Here is an 18,350-nt window from a genome sequence, read left to right on the forward strand (position 1 = left end):
CCTCCTTTGTGAGAGGGTGGCAACACCAGGGCCTTTTCTGCAGTGGCTCCATGTTTGTGCAATGCTCTCCCCAGGGAGGATTGCTGGCGCCTTCATTAGGCGCCAGGCAAAAATATTCCTCTTTAACCAGGACATTGGTTGATTGATGTCCAGTGCCCTTTTAAAATGTGTTGTATAATATTCACATCATGTTGAAGTCATAGCTGATTATATATGCATTAACACTCATTAGGAACCAAGCATTACAAATGCACTCTAAATACCCCAGTCCATTTCGGCGATCCCAGCAGAATAATGCGCCTCAGGCAGCAGGTCCAGCCCCGCCATTGTGCCACTGCTAGCCCTGCTGCGGCTTTGCCCATGCCGCCATGCCACCTGCTGGCATTTCCCTCCTAGCGCTCCCGGCTGCTGATGTTGCACCCTGGCTGCTGCCACTACCTTGTTGCAACGGTGGAGTTGGCAGCAGCACAGGCATGGTGGCAAGGGCAGAGGGCCTTCTCGGTAGTGGCACCCGCCCTGTGGAACGCCCTCCCACCAGATGTCAAAGAGAAAAACAACTACCAGACTTTCCCCCCTAGGCAGCCCTGTTTAGGGAAGCTTTTAATGTTTAATATATTATTGTATTTTAATATTTTGTTGGAAGCCGCCCAGACTGGCTGGGGAAACCCAGCCAGTTGGGCGGGGTACAAATAATAAATTTTTATTTTATTATTATTTGGTTGGCATTTTGTACACACCAGCAACATGTCCTGGACCGCCCCTGCGCTCAAGAACTGTTCTGCAAACAATAAATGCAGCCTTCACTTTATTGGGCAACTTAGTCAGTTCCTTTCCTGGCAGCTCAGCCTCAGCCGCCTTCTGGGGCATGAAAAAAGGTGAAACGTTCTGGCACTTCCCCTTCCAAGACCCTCCCATGCTTCTAGGTAAGTAAACAGTAGCGTAAAGGGGCCCAGGGAAGGAGGTCTGCGCCCCTGTCTGTGCTCACCCCCTTCAGGGACTCAGGATGAGTCCTTTCTACTCACAAGGCCCTCATCTCATTGGGTACCCAGGTTCCTCCTCCAATAGTTTTGCCTCTCCATCTCTGACTCAGAAAGGACCGCAGCCTGGTCCGCTGACGTTCAGCGTTCAAAACTCCCATTGTTCCAGGCACACTTTGCGACAGGGAATTTCATCAGTGTGAGCAGTTTCTGAGCTCTGGGGGCAGTACTGCGCCGAAGATTTCAGATTAAAACTGCAGAGGGGAAGGAAAGGCAGACCCTTTTCTGTGTCCCCACTTCCAGCTACTCTCTGAAGACTGGAGAAGATACCCTCTTAAGAATATTAAGGGGGTGGGCAGGGGAAGGACTAGACCATGTGAAATATGAACATAATATTTTAGCTGCAGTTCCTTCATTTTCAGCTTTGTGTTTTTGTTATTTAAAAAAGTGTGCCTAGACATTCTTTTGTTGCACCCATAACCTAGGCTTAAACTGCCATCTAGCTCCTAGCTTTCATATCTCAGTTTCTAACACCGCTGGTGCAACCCTGAGAGCTCCTTCTTGAGAAGTCTCTGAGGTCATGATCCTACCCCCAGCTCAGCTGCGTGTAAGCTTCTTTCATTCCAAAAGGAGTTTTTAGGCCCTCTTCCAGGGCTCTCACCAGCAACCCCTTTGGAAATGGGGTCCGGATTCTGCATCCTAGTAGGTAGGAAACGGAGGCGTACAACTGGGTGGTCACTAGCAGGCCTTTTGCACGTAAATACATGTTTAAAAAGGCATTTTCACTCAAAACGACGCCATCCTCTAATTCAAATTCTTGAGAACTGCACCACCACCACATTTGGAGAAGGATGAAATCAGGTGCAGAGATAGGTTTTGTCATCTGCATTAGTGGGAGAGACGCAGATCTGTGCTAAAAGACCAAATTCCTCCAGAATCCTCAACTCCCCCCAAGTAAGTCCTCCCCATTGCAGAGTGCTGACCTCTCACCTGCTAAGAGTAGCATCTTCCAGGAGACCTTCCAGCCTCGAGTTTTGCGTGGACTGTCCATCTTGTGGGTGCACTTCCTGAAGGACCAGTTTGGCTCTCTAGTGTTCTGGGGTCTTTCTCTGCTCCTTGCCTAGTTTCTGGTTCCAGCACCACTGCTGGCTCCGAGTTAGTCTCTGATCAGAGAGACAGGAACTTGGCTGCTGAATTTTCAGCACTGGGTTTCCCCCCAAGGGTTGGAAATCATCCAAACCAAGCTCTTTCGTTCACTTCCTCCTATGACCTTATCAAGCAAGCCGCTCCTGGAACTTCTCACCCAAATATGTAACTTGGCAGAACCCACCTCTCTGCATTGAGAGCAAAGATGCCATCTGAAATGAAGAGTGTGCATAAGGAATTGGCAACTTTAGGGTTCATTACAGAAGAAGAAGAAGAGAAGAGTTTGGATTTGATATCCCGCCTTTCACTCCCCTTCAGGAGTCTCAAAGCGGCTAACAATCTCCTTTTCCCTTCCTCCCCCACAACAAACACTCTGTGAGGTGAGTGGGGCTGAGAGACTTCAGAGAAGTGTGACTGGCCCAAGGTCACCCAGCAGCTGCATGTGGAGGAGTGGAGACGCGAACCCGGTTCACCAGATTACGAGACTACCGCTCTTAACCACTACACCACACTGGCTCTCCGCCAGTGTGGTGTAGGGTTCGAAGAGGTTCGAAACAGTGATCTCCAAACCAATCCAGACCTGAGACCCATTTTAGATTTCCAACCATGACTTGGGGCCGTACTTTCACATTTTTAGTTTTCATTTAAGCTTAATAGTGCTGGCGTTTAAACCCACACCACGCCCTAAGGTATTGGCGTATTATTTTTTTGCAGGAGGAGTGAGCCCATATTTCATGCATTGTTGGTCAAACTCCCGAACCAATAAGAAATAATAATAACAATAATGATAATTTATTTATTCCCCCTCCCATCTGGCTGGGTTTCCCCAGCCATTTTGGGCGGCTCCCCACAGAATATTAAAAACACGATAAAACATCAAACACTAAAAGCTTCCCTAAACAAGGCTGCCTTCAGATGTCTTTTAAAAGTCGGATAGTTGTTCATTTCTTTGACATCTGATGGGAGGGCATTCCACAGGGTGGACACAACTACCAAGAACACCTTCTGCCTGGTTCCCTGTAACTTCGCTTCTCGCAGTGTGGGAACTGCCAGAAGGCCTTCGGAGCTGGACCTCAGTGTCCGGGCAGAATGATGGCGGTGGAGACATTCCTTCAGGTATACTGGACCGAGGCCATTTAGGGCTTTAAAGGCCAGCACCAACACTTTGAATTGTGCTTGGAAGCGTACTGGGAGCCAATGTAGGTCTTTCAGGACTGGTGTTATATGATCTTGGCGGCTGCTCCCTGTCACCAGTCTAGCGGCCGCATTCTGGATTAGTTGTAGTTTCCTTTCAGTTTTCGTAACCTCTGCTTGATTTCCTTTGGTTTTCTTGTGGTTGGTGGAGCAAGAGGGCACACTTGCATTGCCATTTAGGCCCGGGTGTTAACCAAAAAAGACTTTCTTTGGCTTTCTAACACTTTCACTGCCTCTTTTCATTCTCTGTTACTACAGCTCCCCTCCCCTGCTCAACTCAGATGTCCCTGCTGCTGCCTCCTCCTCCTGGGCTTGACTTAAGCGGGATGCTCTCTCCAGCAGGACCAGGATGCCTGGGTTCCTTCAACACCTCCTCCTCCTGCGGTAGGAGGCTGGGTGGGGCAGCCCTGCTGTCCCAGAGACAGCTTGCTCCCCTCCTTCCTTCCCTCCCTCCGTCCAGTGACCGCTAATGGGTGGGGGCAGAGAGGAGTGCAAAGGCTTTGGTGCTGCAGATGATGGGTGGCAGAGGGGAATGGGGAAGGAAGGGCTGGGGACACGGCAAATGAATCAGGCTGGGGGGGTGGAGAAACTTCCTCTGATTGCAGCCAGGAAAAGGGCCAATCAGATACAAGGTGGGGACTTTCTTCTTCTTCCAAAGATCACATGCCAGGGGTGGGTGGAATGTGAGGCTGTACCTGGAGGTATATTCTGGCCACCCTCCCTCCCTTCCTAGAATCATAGAATCGTAGAGTTGGAAGGGACCATGAGGTTCATATCGGAGCTTCCGTACGACAGAGCTGTAATGGCTCTCCTCCTCGTCATATCTTCAGAATCGATCGACCTCTGCTCTGATGGTGATTAACGACCTAAGCCTTTAATGAGGCTTCAGGCACACTCCCCATTCTGCAGAGTACCTGAACAGCAGCAGAAGGAGCCAAAATATGTGCTACATTGCTATGTTTATTTCTATCTACGCAGGACAGAAAAGAATATGCATCTGCTCTCTGTGAGAGCCAGCGAACAACAGGACAAAGAAACAGGAAACCAGTAACATCAACATCCGTCTCCTGCCTCCCGTGAGACTTCCAACAGTCTGGAATGTCAACAGAGTCTTGTGACTCCAAAAACTGCACAGTGGCATAACAGAAATCTAACAGTTCATCCAGTCCAACCCTCTGCAATGTGGGAATCTTTTGCCCAAGCTGGGGCTCGAACCCACAACCCTGCCAGGCTTCAGGGAATCGGCTTCCTCCCCCCCTCCCTTTGACAGTAGATAAGGAGAACAAAGGGAAAGGAGTCTTCTTACCAGTTAGAACTTGAATGACCACAGTGAGAGAACAAAGAATCCATTTCCTAGGAATGTAGGTGCTCCCAATTAAGGGTTCCGCCCACTTCCTCCCTAGTCACCCACGTCACTACCATGTTTTGTTACCGGATCTCGCAGCCACTGTGCTTTCTGTGCTGCTACCTTATCTGCTCTTCTTGATCTTGGGCCGATTGGATGGATGCTTTCCAGCGACAGTGAGTCTGTTAACTCTCTCTCCCCCAGTTCTCCTCCTTCTAGCTGTTCACCACCCAGTACTTCCCAGCTTCTGTCTTCTGTAGTATGTCCCTCTGCAAACCGCTGTTCCAAATCTATACTGTTCTCCTGCTCCTGGGAAGATTCAGGATCCTGATCAGGAGCAGGGGGAGGGGGAGGGGGCTCCCACCATTCCTTCTCCATGCAGCCTTCCTCAGCATGGTCCCTGACAGACCCTGAGATTACAGTAAGAGTCTGACTGAGCTATCCTCCTTCTTTCCTTCCACAGTATTTATATAATGCTCAATTGTAATAAATGGCTCAGAGGTTTTAATACAACATTAAGGACTGCCTTAATCCCTGTATTCCTGCCTGATCTTGGAGATCTTTGGGAGAGTCTCTGTTCCATGTGATTCCCCCATGGCTCAGAGACACACTTTCAAGGCTGCGGACCTAGGCCTAGGGTACTCCCTCCCACATGAGGGCAGGAAGATGTTCTTTCAACTGAACTTCAGGTCTATGGCAAAGACTTTTCTTCTTCTTCCAGTAGGCATTTCAAGCTAGTGTTTTGGTACTTAGGATGGATTATTATTGTTGTTGTTGTTTTGCTCTCTGTATGGTTTACAGTCATACCTCGGGTTGAAGTAGCTTCGGGATGAATATTTTTGGGTTGCACTCTGCAATGACCCAGAAGTAACGGAGTGTGTTACTTCCAGGTTTCACCGCTCGCGCAGGCGCTCAAAATGACGTCACGCGCATGCGCGGAAGCGGCGAAACACCACCCACAGTCGCGTCTTATGTTTACTTCAGGATGCAAACGGGACTCCAGAACGGATCCCGTTCGTATCCAGAGGTACCACTGTATTTATATGTACACCACTTAGAAGTGAGGGATATTAAGCAGTAAATAAATGTCTTCAAGATGTAAATCAGAGGTTTCGTCTGCACACACACAGTTCCAACCTCCATCCATGCAAGCAGAAGGCTTCACCACAGTTCATAGAATCATAGAATCATAGAGTTGGAAGAGACCACAAGGGCCATTGAGTCCAACCCCCTGCCAAGCAGGAAACACCATCAGAGCACTCCTGACATATGGTTGTCAAGCCTCTGCTTAAAGACCTCCAAAGAAGGAGACTCCACCACACTCCTTGGCAGCAAATTCCACTGTCGAACAGCTCTTACTGTCAGGAAGTTCTTCCTAATGTTTAGGTGGAATCTTCTTTCTTGTAGTTTGGATCCATTGCTCCGTGTCCGCTTCTCTGGAGCAGCAGAAAACAACCTTTCTCCCTCCTCCATGTGACATCCCTTCATATATTTGAACATGGCTATCATATCACCCCTTAACCTCCTCTTCTCCAGGCTAAACATGCCCAGCTCCCTTAGCCATTCCTCATAAGGCATCGTTTCCAGGCCTTTGACCATTTTGGTTGCCCTCCTCTGGACACGTTCCAGTTTGTCAGTGTCCTTCTTGAACTGTGGTGCCCAGAACTGGACACAGTACTCCAGGTGAGGTCTGACCAGAGCAGAATACAGTGGCACTATTACTTCCCTTGATCTAGATGCTATACTCCTATTGATGCAGCCCAGCATTGCATTGGCTTTTTTAGCTGCCGCGTCACACTGTTGGCTCATGTCAAGTTTGTGGTCAACCAAGACTCCTAGATCCTTTTCACATGTACTGCTCTCAAGCCAGGTGTCACCCATCTTGTATTTGTGCCTCTCATATTTTTTTGCCCAAGTGCAATACTTTACATTTCTCCCTGTTAAAGTTCATCTTGTTTGTTTTGGCCCAGTTCTCTAATCTGTCAAGGTCGTTTTGAAGTGTGATCCTGTCCTCTGGGGTGTTAGCCACCCCTTCCCGTTCCAACCTCCATCCATGCAAGCAGAAGGCTTCACCACAGTTCAAGGCAATGACACCTGAGGAGGGCAAGAATCAGGACCTGAGAAGGTTCTCCTTGGCTGGATTAGATACAAGCAAGGGGAGAAACTTGATACATGTGGAAAGTTGGTTTGTAAGCAGGAAGAAGAAATCAGGATCAGAGCAGGGGTGTGTTTGTGATCCTAGGCTCCTCCAGGTGTTGTGAGACTCTAGCTCCCATCAGCCCCAAGCAGCATGGTGGGGGTTCATGGGAGGTTGAGCCCAGCAATATTTGGTCTGCCGAATACTGGTGTTGCAGAGCACAGATGGACAGGGCTGAAGTGGTGTTCCTAAGGCAAGTTCAATTTGCACTGAAGGCAAATATTTCACATGTGCAAATTTCCCGAATAATATGGGAACGAAAATGCAGGCATCCTAGAGAATTCACATGGGCCTGAATCTTGCAATGCCGTTCTGCAACCAACTGATGCGTACAAGCATGTATATTTCAAGGGAAAGTGTGAGTAATAAGGAATATAGTCATGAAAACGACAGGAAAAGATGCATCACATTCAGAGAAAGTGCTTGCAAAAATTTGAACGCTGGTCGAAAATGCATACAAAAATGTGTTTATTAGGAGAGGCATACACAAAAAGGTTGGTGAATTTTCATGGCGATTCCTTGCCTGTTCAGCATTAATCCTTTAGTCTCACGAGATTCTGTTTGGCCTTTCCAGGGAGAACTTCCTTTGTGTCTCAGTATCTGCAAGTCTTTCCCAACGTGACAGTCCCGTGGGGACCAAGGTTGGCTCTTTTCTTCCGAAGAAGGACTAGGATTTCCAGAAGGACCTGGTGTCATGGTCCAGTTCAGGGGCGATCGAAGTCCCTGCTGAGGATGTCAGGACCGGGGGAAAGATGGCGGGGTGGGAGCAGGAACGGGAGTCCAGAAGCCAGGAAGCCCAGAGTCCGAGGGTCAGAGAGCCAAGAGTCAAGAAGCCAAGGGTCCGAGGGTCAGGAAGCAAGGAGCCAATGAGCCAAACGTAGCAAGGCAGTGAACATGTTGCTGTGGCAAAGAGCCGAAGCGAAATGCTGACCTTATATCCCTTCCCGGCTCTTGCCACCAGGTGCTGTGAGTTACCAATCGGCCTCACCTGTGGAGCCACGCCTTGCCTCTTCAGAAGAAGCTTAGGAAGGCCCCAGTCCTGCAAAGTCCTACTGGTCACAGGGCCTGGCTCCTGCACGCACTCCTGACACCTGGCCCTGCAGAGAAAATGTTACTCAGCTGCAGCTGAAAGGAACAGATCTGAACGGGAAAGAGGCTTGAGGGCCCAGGAGAGGCCTCAGCAGCGGAGAGGAAGTTGCTGGGTCCATGTCTTATCTCTTTATCTCTTCGTAGACAGAAGGGATTCTGGGCTGCAAGGTCTAAAGAGAAAACGGAGATGAGTCAGGCGGAAACAAGAATGTCAGAACCATTTTGGTTTTGAATTGTTTTCCTGGGTAGCATGAGACTAAGGCTGGTGACATTATTTATATTCTTGGAAGCAGAACATCTTTTAAGAAGAGAAGGAAATCAATGCAAGTGCCTTTTGTCTGGATAATTTATATCAGCTGGGAACCTCGGTGCCCTTCACATGGGAATTCGGATAAATTACAATACAGGGATTGCCGCTGTAAAAGAGCAATTTCGGGGGCAATATCTGCTGCTCTTTCCTTTTTTTAATAATAATATTTATTAGAAGTTTAATAATTGCAGAAAAAAAGAGAAAAAGAAAGACAACAAAGAACATTAAAAAAATTAACAATCAATACATCAAAAGTAAAAAAAACACACAGAAAAAAACAGTACATTAAAGCAACAAAAAGAACAGAAAAATTTAAAAAACACATCCAATGTTTCCATATCCTTACTTTTCATTTACTTGTTTCATCGACCTCCTCACACCTCCCTTTTTTGTATTCTAGTTCATAGCTATTTCAGCAAATCCTTTCCATCTTTCTCAAATTTTTGTTCTATAATTAATCTTAACACAATCTAACTTTAAATTTTCCATTTTGGCCCATTGCCAATCAGTTTTCACTTAATTCCTTATAATGTTTCTGCTAAAACCGTATAACTTCATTCCAGCATTCTTCTAACATTCATTAATTTTGCAATATTTCTGTAAATATACTCTGACTTTTTTCCAGTCTTCTTCCACCTGCTCTTTCCTTTGGTGCATGGAGGGAAAAGCTTATACTTCCCGAGATACCCATTTCTATTATAGGAGATTTGCCCATTTGCACTGAGTAGCCAAATGACAGCAGGGCTGGTGCTAGGCAAACTTCCGTTCTGGATGACTTCCAGACTTGGGGTGCCACTCAGAAAAGGCTCTGTTTGTGGCTGCCACCCACATTACTACTGAAGGTGGCAGGAATCTGGAAAAGGGCTTCAGAAGATGGTCCAAATGGTTGGGGATCTACCTGTGGGAGAAGGTGAACTCTAAGGCCTAAACAGTATGAGAGAAGCTTAAGGCTAGCAATTGGACTTGTGCTTGAAATCAAACTGGAAGCCAAAGCAGCTCTTTCAGTAATGGGCTGTTATTTGGTTGATAATGGATATTTTGAGCCTAGTTGAAATTTTCCAAACACTTCAAAGGGCAAGGGACCTTCTACTCACCTCGTATGTGTTACTGGCCTTGGAGGAGCTTTCAGGCTTAACCTGGATCAAACACAAAAATATGCAGAAGCTTATACTAGCACAGACAACTGCCGAATCTTTGAGTTCTTGCGAACGGATTGTGGCCAACATTCCCCAGGAAAAGGGTAAATCAATACCACATAGGGGAAAATATGGGCTGGCATCTTGATGCCAAAGGAAGGCTGTGAACTCAATGAAAAATCTGCCTGTATGAGTAATATCTGTGGGAATGTTCAGGGTGGCAGAAGAGGATATATTGTTTACTAATATCCTTCCTAACTTGCGCTAGCAAGTTCCTTTATGTAGCAGAGTTACACCCCCCCTTTTTTACATGCACAGCAGATAGCTGGTTGCAGGCTCGTGCAAACCTCTCACTATTATACAATTCAATCTGTCTCAATCTGTCTCAGATTGAATTGCATGTTCCTGATACGTTTCCTTGAATCCCTCTTAAAAGAATAAAGACGCCACAATCTTATTCAAAGTCGATAAAAGAAGTTTACTCACATCAGTTCACAGTTGGATTCCTGAAGGCAGACTTAGTTACATATATGTTCATGTGGATCTACCCCATATGGGGGAAATAATCCCAGTGCTTCTGCTAGCTGAGAGCTAGCAGAGCAGTCCAAGCTAAAAGCTGATCAAAAAGAGAGAGGTGTGCTGCGGGACTCATCCTTTTATTTCCTGGACAGGTTAGGTCATACCCACCGTCTATCACATGCAAAAGGAAGGATGCTCCAGCCAGGAGGAACAGGAAGTTTCGACTGGCTGGACCAAACATTCCCTCGCTTGTCTTCTCTAGCATTGCAAGGAATGTTGTACTTGACTGCCTCTCATGGATCATATCCCACAATATCCATCTCACGACAACCACCCATCTAGAGGCCCCCTGATTTACTCACTTGAGGTTTTGTTTCTCCAGATGGTGGATCATTCTCATATACCTGAGGGGTAGGTACAACTGGAGAAGAAGTTCTGCCATTCTGATGACGGGCACCTGAAAGAGGGAGAAGAAGTCTGGAGTCAGTCTTACACATGTTTAGCTACCTAGCTGTCCAATATTGCTACTCTGCAACAGCTGCTGGCCCTGGCCCTGCCCCCCACCCCCACCCCACCCCCAAACCCTTGCTTATTGGGCTTCTGCTGCCCATGGCAGCTACTTCAGCCCTGGCCCTGACAAGGGTCTCCTGAAGTCTGGGATCTGCTCTGGTTTTACTCACGGAGAAAGAGGTAAGTCAGGGTTCCCATCAACACCAGTATTGCAGCCAGAGACCCGATAACAGTCCCAGCGAGGGCTTCAGCAGAACTGAAAGCAGAAGAATCTGAAGAGCAAGGCATATATTTAAGAGACTGAGCAATGTCATCATTAAGGACTGCCTGTAATCTAGCCTCTATAGACCCACTGGTAGAAGCAAGGGGCTGGAAATATGGTGGGGGGGCATTATCCTGTATACACCTCCCCCCAGTGAGCGTTTCTGGACCAGCAAAAAGCAGCAGCAAAACTGTCCACCATACAGTTAGGAGCAGAGCTTACTCTGTTGGGTAAACTGGGTTTTACCGGGGTGCAGCTTTGAGCCTCTTCAGATGGTGAGTTTGTCAGCATAACTTAAGCGCCGCCATGTCAGGGTCTGGCTGCATGAGGAAGAGGGGTAGAATCTGCCCAACCAAGAGCTGCTCAAGGAAGGTGCAGAGGAAGAGGATTTTGAGACTGGGGACGGGTGGTGGGATTCTGGCCACACCTTAGAGGAACTGGGAAGTGCTAGAAACAGGGTGCTTGAGGGATAGTGAACAGACAGGACAGGGTGAGGAGGAGCCAATAATAATAATAATGATAATAATGATAATAATAATAATAATAATAATAATAATAATAATAATAATAATAATAATAATAATTAATAATAAAACCCTGCCCATCTGGCTGAGTTTCCCCAACTACTCTGGGCAGCTCCCAATAGAATATTATTAATAATAATGCAATAAATATTAAAAACTTCCCTAAACGGGATGCCTTCAGGTGTCTTCTAAAAGTCAGATACAGTGGTACCTCTGGTTAAGAACTTAATTAGTTCTGGAGGTCTGTTCTTAACCTGAAACTGTTCATAACCTAAGGTACCACTTTAGCTAATGGAGCCTCCCGCTGCTGCCGCACAATTTCTGTTCTCATCCTGAAGAAAAGTTCTTAACCCTAGCATGGAGAGCAGAGTCAGGAGGAAAGCTGTTCCTTGCTGATTAGTAGATTACTCACATGCCATAGTTATCTTACTGGGGTTGCTTATAGCATTACTGACAGGGTTGACTGCCTGGCATGTATAGATCCCTTCGTCCTCTTTGGTGATGCCAGTTAGCCTGAGGGTTCGGTTCCGGTCAGAAAGCCCAGTCTTAGATGGGACAGGATTACCATCCTTGAACCAAAGGATGGAGACATCAAGGCGGTCAGAGGTGTTGCAGTGTAAGGTGACAGTTGTGTTCTCTGCCACTAGGGATTCTGTCGGCTGCAGAACTGGGTGGGAGAGGATTTCTGCAGATGAAACAGAAAGACAGTCATCATTTGTGGGTCCTCATGGTCACTGAACCTGCTTAAGGCAGCCTTTCTCAACATCCACAGATGTCGTTGAACTACAACTCCCATCACCCCTAGCTAGCAAGGCCAGAGCTCAGGGATGATGGGAGTTGTAGCCCAACAACATCTGGAGACCCACAGGTTGAGAGCTGCTGGGTTAAGGTCTCTTCAATTGTAGTTACTAGAGAAGGCCACTTTGAGGCTGCTACTCAGTACAGTGGTACCTCGGGTTACATACCCTTCAGGTTACATATGCTTCAGGTTACAGACTCCGCTAACCCAGAAATATTATCTCGGGTTAAGAACTTTGCTTCAGGATGAGAACAGAAATCGTACAGCGGTGGCACAGTGGCAGCGGGGGCCCCATTTGCTAAAGTGGTGCTTCAAGTTAAGAACAGTTTCAGGTTAAGAACGGACCTCCAGAACGAATTAAGTTCTTAACCCGAGGTACCACTGTATAGCTGCCTTCCAGGGCTGTACTTCCGCACGAGTTACATGATCACAGCCCTGAAAAAGTGCTTTTTCAGGGCGAGTTTGCAATGCGAAATCATGCAAGATCACAGCATTCAAAAAGGCAGCCGTTCTCTGGTGGGGGGGAAACCAGGATGTCCCAGTTTTACCGGGACGATTGAGGGGTATGCAGCACATTGCCATTGATGAATATCTTAAAGGGATCAAGTAGCACCCTGTTATTTTCGACACATAATTTTGACCCACTATAAGCTAATGCAGGAATCGAGCAGTTGTAAAGGTTAGGGAGCTTTTGGGGTTCTTCCTGGCGTGTTGGGAGAGATTTATGTGCATTTTGCTTGGGGTTAGGGCACATTCGGGAAACATAAACTTTGTTCTGCTAAGCTGCTCCAGGAAGGGAGCCGTGTCCCATTAGCAGAGCCTTAAAAATAAACAAACAAACAAATCTAAGCCTTCGCGATTCACTTATAATTACTGAACTCAGCCAGATGGGTGGGATATAAATAATAAAATAATAATATTATGATGATGATTGGGCTTCTCCACAGAAGGTGTTGTTCTGGAGGCAAGTTTACTTGGTCCTCGGCAGATGCAAAACTCAGCAGATCATAGAAACGTAGAGTTGGAAGGGGTTCAAGGGACATCTAGTCTAACCCCCTGCAATGCAGGACTGTAACAACTCTGGACAGATAAAAGAGAGGGGACATCTGAAGGCATCTCTAAAAGGTGAGAAAGGAGGGGGGGGAAATACCTGAGATGGTTATACTGGTAGCTCCCATTTCATTTCGTAGAAATCCTCCCATTCTTAATGTATAAGTTCCAGAGTCGCTCAGCCTTAAATCTGTGATGCGAAGGGAGCAGTCTGTGGCCCCAGACTCTCTCCCACTGAAGGCAGGTCCATTTTTCTGTTCAGCAAATGGACTTAGTGAATAAACAAAGATCTTATTTTTCTCTTCCGCTGCCCCTCGGTACCAGTGGCAGCTAAAGAGATCAACACGTCCTGGTGTTAAGGTGACACTCTGTCCTTCCCTCGGGGTTTCTGGTTCAACTGTGATGTGTGTTTTCGTCTTGCCCTGGCCTGGAATCAGCAGGAAGGAAGAACGTGGGATGGAGGCTGCAGGATGGAGAAGAAAAAGAAATAAAAGGGGGGGAATGGTTCTAGGCCAAGACGATGGAGGTGCCAAAGAGTTTCAGACCAGTTTGTGCAAGTTAGCTTAAATTCTCCTTCACTGTAACATACCCCATCCTTCGGTACAGAGTTTTAGTGTTGGAGTGGTGGTGATATCATCTTTGCATCATATTCATCCATCCTCTTGTTCCTGGGAGTGTGTGAATTAGGGATGCTACAGAGCCAATGAGTTGGGTCACCATGATGAGTCAATACTTTCTCTGACTCAAAATAGCAAGATCAGAAAAGGTTCCTCTTGCACACTAAACCAGGCTGACTGCTGCCCATAAACTAGGGATGGGGGCGGGTAGAGAAATTGGCCATTGGTAGTGCAGTGGTTAAAGTGTCAGCCTAGGACCTGGGAGACCAGGGTTCGATTCCCCACTCGGCCATGCAGCTCACTGGGTGACTTTGTGAGAGTTGCTACCTCTCAACCTAACCTCTACCTCACAGGGTTGTGGTGGGGCTTGAATGAGCAACAGGGGAACTACAGAAGCCACCTTGAGCTCTATGCTTCCCCCTGCGTCCCCCCAGAAAAAAAAGCACTGAAACAAACTCTCAGCTCACCCACAACAAGTAGAGTTTCTGGAAACTGTGGACACCACAGTGGCGTAGCGTGGGTTGTCAGCATCCGGGGCAAGGCAAGTAATTTGTGCCCCCTAACCCGTGGATTTTAGTAGGGGCAGAGAGCTGTGAGTGCGAGTGCGCCCCCCCAGATGTTGCGCCCGGTGCGGCCAGCCCCCCCTGCACCCCCCACGCTGCGCCACTGGGACACCATCCTAGTATCTCACTCTACACTTGCTTCCTATGGTTTCTCTCCTGCGTGGATTTTTTAAAATGTGAAGTAGGACTAGCCTTGTGACTGAAGCTCGTTCCACATTCTAAGCATTCAGATGGTTTCAAACCTGTGACATTTATTTCCTGTGAGGTGGGATGATGTGCCTTGCTAATGGAGCTCTTTCCACAATCCAAGCACTGATATGGTTTCTTTGATGCTTCATTGAGATCTGAGCTCTCTGTCTCTGTAAGAACCCCAGCCTGCCTCCCTTAGTACTTCACCTCTATCTTTCCTCACAGCTCCTTCGCTGGAAGGTGTGGGACACCTTCAAAGTCCTTCTCCCTCTCCACTGCTTGTGACTCCAGCTCTCTTCATTCAGATTCCCTGCCAGCAACACCTGTGGAAATGTTAGGGCAGCAGCAAGGCAACCCTCCATTTTAAAATATGCACATAATTGCATGTTTTAAAACACACTTTCTCTCAAAATAACAGCTTCCTCTAGCTGGAATTCTGGAGAGCTCCATCTCGACAACTTTCGGAAAAGTATGAAATCTGAGGGAGAGTTAAGCTCCCAGCCCCACATTAGTCCGAGAAATGCAAATAAAGTCAGCCTGTATCACCCCCTACTCCCCCGAAGTAAGTCCTCCCCCTTGTAGGGTGCTGGTCTCTCACCTGCTAAGAGCACCATCCTCCAGGACACCATCCATGGCCTGCCCATCTTGCGGTCACCCTTTTTGGGGGCTCGGTTTAGGCTGCCTGTCTCCTCACAGCTGATGTTCTGGGGTCCTTCTCTGCTCCCTGCCCAGCATGCAGTGCCATCGCTGCCTCCGGCTGAGTCATTGACCACACAGAGGGGAACTGGGCAGCTGAGATTTCGAGACTGGGTTTTCCCCAAGAACTGCAAGACACCCATACCAGAACTCTATGCTTCTTCCTCATATGCCAAGCCACTCCAGGAACAATTTGCTCAAATGCTTAACTCGTCAGCACCCGCCTCTCAGAGCCGGTAGCAAAGATGTGATCGGAGCTGAAGAACTGGGCCCAGGCAGACTGTCATACAGAGTTGGGAAGTTGAGGATTAATTATGGAAAAGGTCTAAAGCAGTGGTCTTCAAACCCACCTTAGACTCCCAACCAAGAACTTGGCACCCAATTTCACATTTTCTTTACACTTAATAGTGTTAGTGTCTAGACACACATCACACACAAAGGCAGTGGTTCATGCCATCCTGGTGTGGCAAGAGAGGATGGCAATCATGGCACAAAGATTGTTGTTGTTGTTTAGTCGTTTAGTCGTGTCCGACTCTTTGTGACCCCATAGACCAGAGAACGCCAGGCACTCCTGTCTTCCACTGCCTCCCGCAGTTTGGTCAAACTCATGCTGGTAGCTTCGAGAACACTATCCAACCATCTCGTCTTCTGTCATTCCCTTCTCCTTGTGCCCTCCATCTTTCCCCAAATCAGGGTCTTTTCCAGGGAGTCTTCTCTTCTCATGAGGTGGCCAAAGTATTGGAGCCTCAGCTTCAGGATCTGTCCTTCCAGTGAGCACTTTCAGAATGGATAGGTTTGATCTTCTTACAGCCCATGGGACTCTCAAGAGTCTCCTCCAGCACCATAATTCAAAAGCATCAATTCTTCGGCAATCAGCCTTCTTTATGTCTCACTTCCATACATCACTACTGGGAAAACCATAGCTTTAACTATACGGACCACCAAAGAAACATTTAAACATTTCAGTGTAGTATACTGGCCGCCGAGTAGTTACATTTCAGTGTAGTTATATGGCCACTGAGACCATATAACACCGGTCCTGAAAAACCTACATTGGCTCCCAGTACGTTTCCAAGCACAATTCGAAGTACTGGTGCTGACCTGAAGAAGTGTTTCCACCCCCATCATTCAGCCCGGACACTGAGGTCCAGCGCCGAGTGCCTTCTGGCAGTTCCCTCATTGCGAGAAGCCAAGTTACAGGGAACCAGACAGAGGGCCTTCTCGGTAGTGGCGCCTGCCCTATGGAACACCCTCCCACCAGATGTCAAAAAAATAGAAACAACTATCTGACTTTTAGAAGACATCTGAAGGCAGCCCTATTTAGGGAAGTTTTAAATGTTTGATGTTTTATCGTATTTTAATATTTTGTTGGGAGCCACCCAGAGAGGCTGGGGAAACCCATGCAGATAGGTGGGTTACATTATTATTATTAGTAGTAGAACAGTACAGTATCAAAATATTTTTTTTTTGGGGGGGGGATCTACAACCAGAAACCATATTGACACCTCTCTTCAAGAGCATTGGCTATTCTTCTATGTGCCATATTGTTGCGAACAGGGATTTTAACACTGACAAATATGAATAGTGCCACTGTATTCTGCTCTGGTCAGACCTCACCTGGAGTACTGTGTCCAGTTCTGGGCACCACAGTTCAAGAAGGACACTGACAAACTGGAACGTGTCCAGAGGAGGGCAACCAAAATGGTCAAAGGCCTGGAAACGATGCCTTATGAGGAACGGCTAAGGGAGCTGGGCATGTTTAGCCTGGAGAAGAGGAGGTTAAGGGGTGATATGATAGCCATGTTCAAATATATAAAAGGATGTCACATAGAGGAGGGAGAAAGGTTGTTTTCTGCTGCTCCAGAGAAGCGGACACAGAGCAATGGATCCAAACTACAAGAAAGAAGATTCCACCTAAACATTAGGAAGAACTTCCTGACAGTAAGAGCTGTTCAACAGTGGAATTTGCTGCCAAGGAGTGTGGTGGAGTCTCCTTCTTTGGAGGTCTTTAAGCAGAGGCTTGACAACCATATGTCAGGAGTGCTCTGATGGTGTTTCCTGCTTGGCAGGGGGTTGGACTCGATGGCCCTTGTGGTCTCTTCCAACTCTATGATTCTATGATTCTAACTATCAGAAAAGGGCTTATTTGTGTTGACGAGGAGATGAGAGTTTGATTGTCGTAAATTAGACCTAATATAAATGAGATTACCTGATGAGAACAAGCTCCCACCTCTCGAGTTTGCAGACATCCTCATCCATGTGTAAGAGGCTCGTTTATAATTATATTTTGGGAATGATTCATGTTCTTATTTAGCTGCATTGCTTTGTAGTTTCTGAATGTCCCACAATCATATTATAAGGTATTTAAGTCCTATGTTATAAATCAAGCACTGCTAGGTGTTGTTTCTTGTTGTTTCCCAATGCATTTCATATATATATATATATATATATATTCATTGTGGCATGAGCAAATTTTTATTTTGAAAGTGTGGCTCGGAGAACTACTGTGCTAAGGTATTACCATACTACTTCCCGCCCAATACAAGTGAACCAAGATTTCATGCATAGGTGTTTAATCTTCTGAACCCATTAAGTAGTTGTATCCCCTCTTTGATTTCTGGAAGTTTTCTCATCAGTGACGCTTGTAGTTGATATGCAGAAGAGAGCAAGTCATCTTCACCCATCACTTTCACCCCAGTTCACCTCACCTGGAAAGCTGGATTCGTTTGCCAGCAGCTGGAGGATGACTGGGTTCCTTTGGCCTTTCTCCCTACCAATTTGAAAGGCATTATGCACTACAGACGGAGGTCTTGAAATCTTTGCAGATGCTAGTTTTGGAAGTGACACCACGGATGGTACCAGCACTTCTGGAGTGTGCTACATGTACAACCACTGTCTGTTTGACTGGCTGTGCAAAAAGCAGGCGACAGTAAGCCTAAGTTCCTGTGAAGCAGAATTCAGTGCCCTGTCATTTTCACTCATGGATTGTGAATGGTTGATGCAACTGTTTCAGGACATCAGAGTTTCTGTGAAATGTCCTATACAGGTGTATCAAGGTAACAGATCCTGTTTGGCTTTGCTGAACTCAGAGAGTTGCAAGCAAAGAGCCAAATACTTGCAGATTAAGTTCATCGTGCAAGAGAGTGTATTCAGAAAGGACTCATTCAGGTGTCCTACATGCCAGGAAACGAAATTCCTGCAGATCTGTTGTCTAAGGTTGTTAACAG

The 18,350-nt window shown here is 47.0% G+C and overlaps 2 protein-coding genes across 5 annotated transcripts in view; both read right to left on the bottom strand.

Annotated features, from left to right (window-relative positions):
- LOC310684721 (uncharacterized protein) overlaps positions 1 to 18,350 on the bottom strand; it is a 59,767-nt gene that overhangs the window by 4,646 nt on the left and 36,771 nt on the right. The window contains exon 1 of one of the 4 annotated variants that reach the window (XM_083456209.1): positions 1,961 to 2,044. The exons of 2 other annotated variants lie outside the window; for them this stretch is intronic. Coding sequence is in view for 1 of the 2 variants with exons in the window: in XM_083456207.1 (XP_083312333.1) it covers positions 1,968 to 2,028 (61 nt within the window). In the remaining variant the exon portion in view is untranslated. Of the gene's footprint in view, positions 1 to 1,960; positions 2,045 to 18,350 lie in introns of those variants that run through there. One more of the 4 variants, XM_083456207.1, reaches the window with a different exon arrangement.
- LOC310684560 (cell adhesion molecule CEACAM21-like) lies at positions 7,313 to 15,173 on the bottom strand. Its single transcript, XM_083455899.1, has 7 exons — positions 15,026 to 15,173; positions 13,159 to 13,521; positions 11,622 to 11,894; positions 10,594 to 10,695; positions 10,276 to 10,370; positions 9,353 to 9,394; positions 7,313 to 8,118 (listed from the first exon to the last, which is right to left on the bottom strand). Exons 1-7 carry the CDS (start codon positions 15,069 to 15,071, stop codon positions 8,071 to 8,073), a joined length of 969 nt encoding a protein of 322 aa, XP_083312025.1. The 5' UTR covers positions 15,072 to 15,173; the 3' UTR covers positions 7,313 to 8,070.

The sequence above is a fragment of the Podarcis tiliguerta genome (genome assembly GCF_965153285.1).
Source record: "Podarcis tiliguerta genome assembly, chromosome: 8".
Classification (NCBI taxonomy): domain Eukaryota; kingdom Metazoa; phylum Chordata; class Lepidosauria; order Squamata; family Lacertidae; genus Podarcis; species Podarcis tiliguerta.

Bases quoted from the DNA above. Each gene is read 5' to 3' on its own strand.
- LOC310684560 (XM_083455899.1), bottom strand. From the start codon at position 15,071: ATGGGCAGGCCATGGATGGTGTCCTGGAGGATGGTGCTCTTAGCAG. The intron at 10,696-11,621 runs GTGAGTAATCTA...CTTGCTCTTCAG, and splicing joins CAGTAAGATAACTATGGCAT to ATTCTTCTGCTTTCAGTTCT. The intron at 9,395-10,275 runs GTGAGTAAATCA...TGTTTGATCCAG, and splicing joins CTGGAGAAACAAAACCTCAA to GTTAAGCCTGAAAGCTCCTC.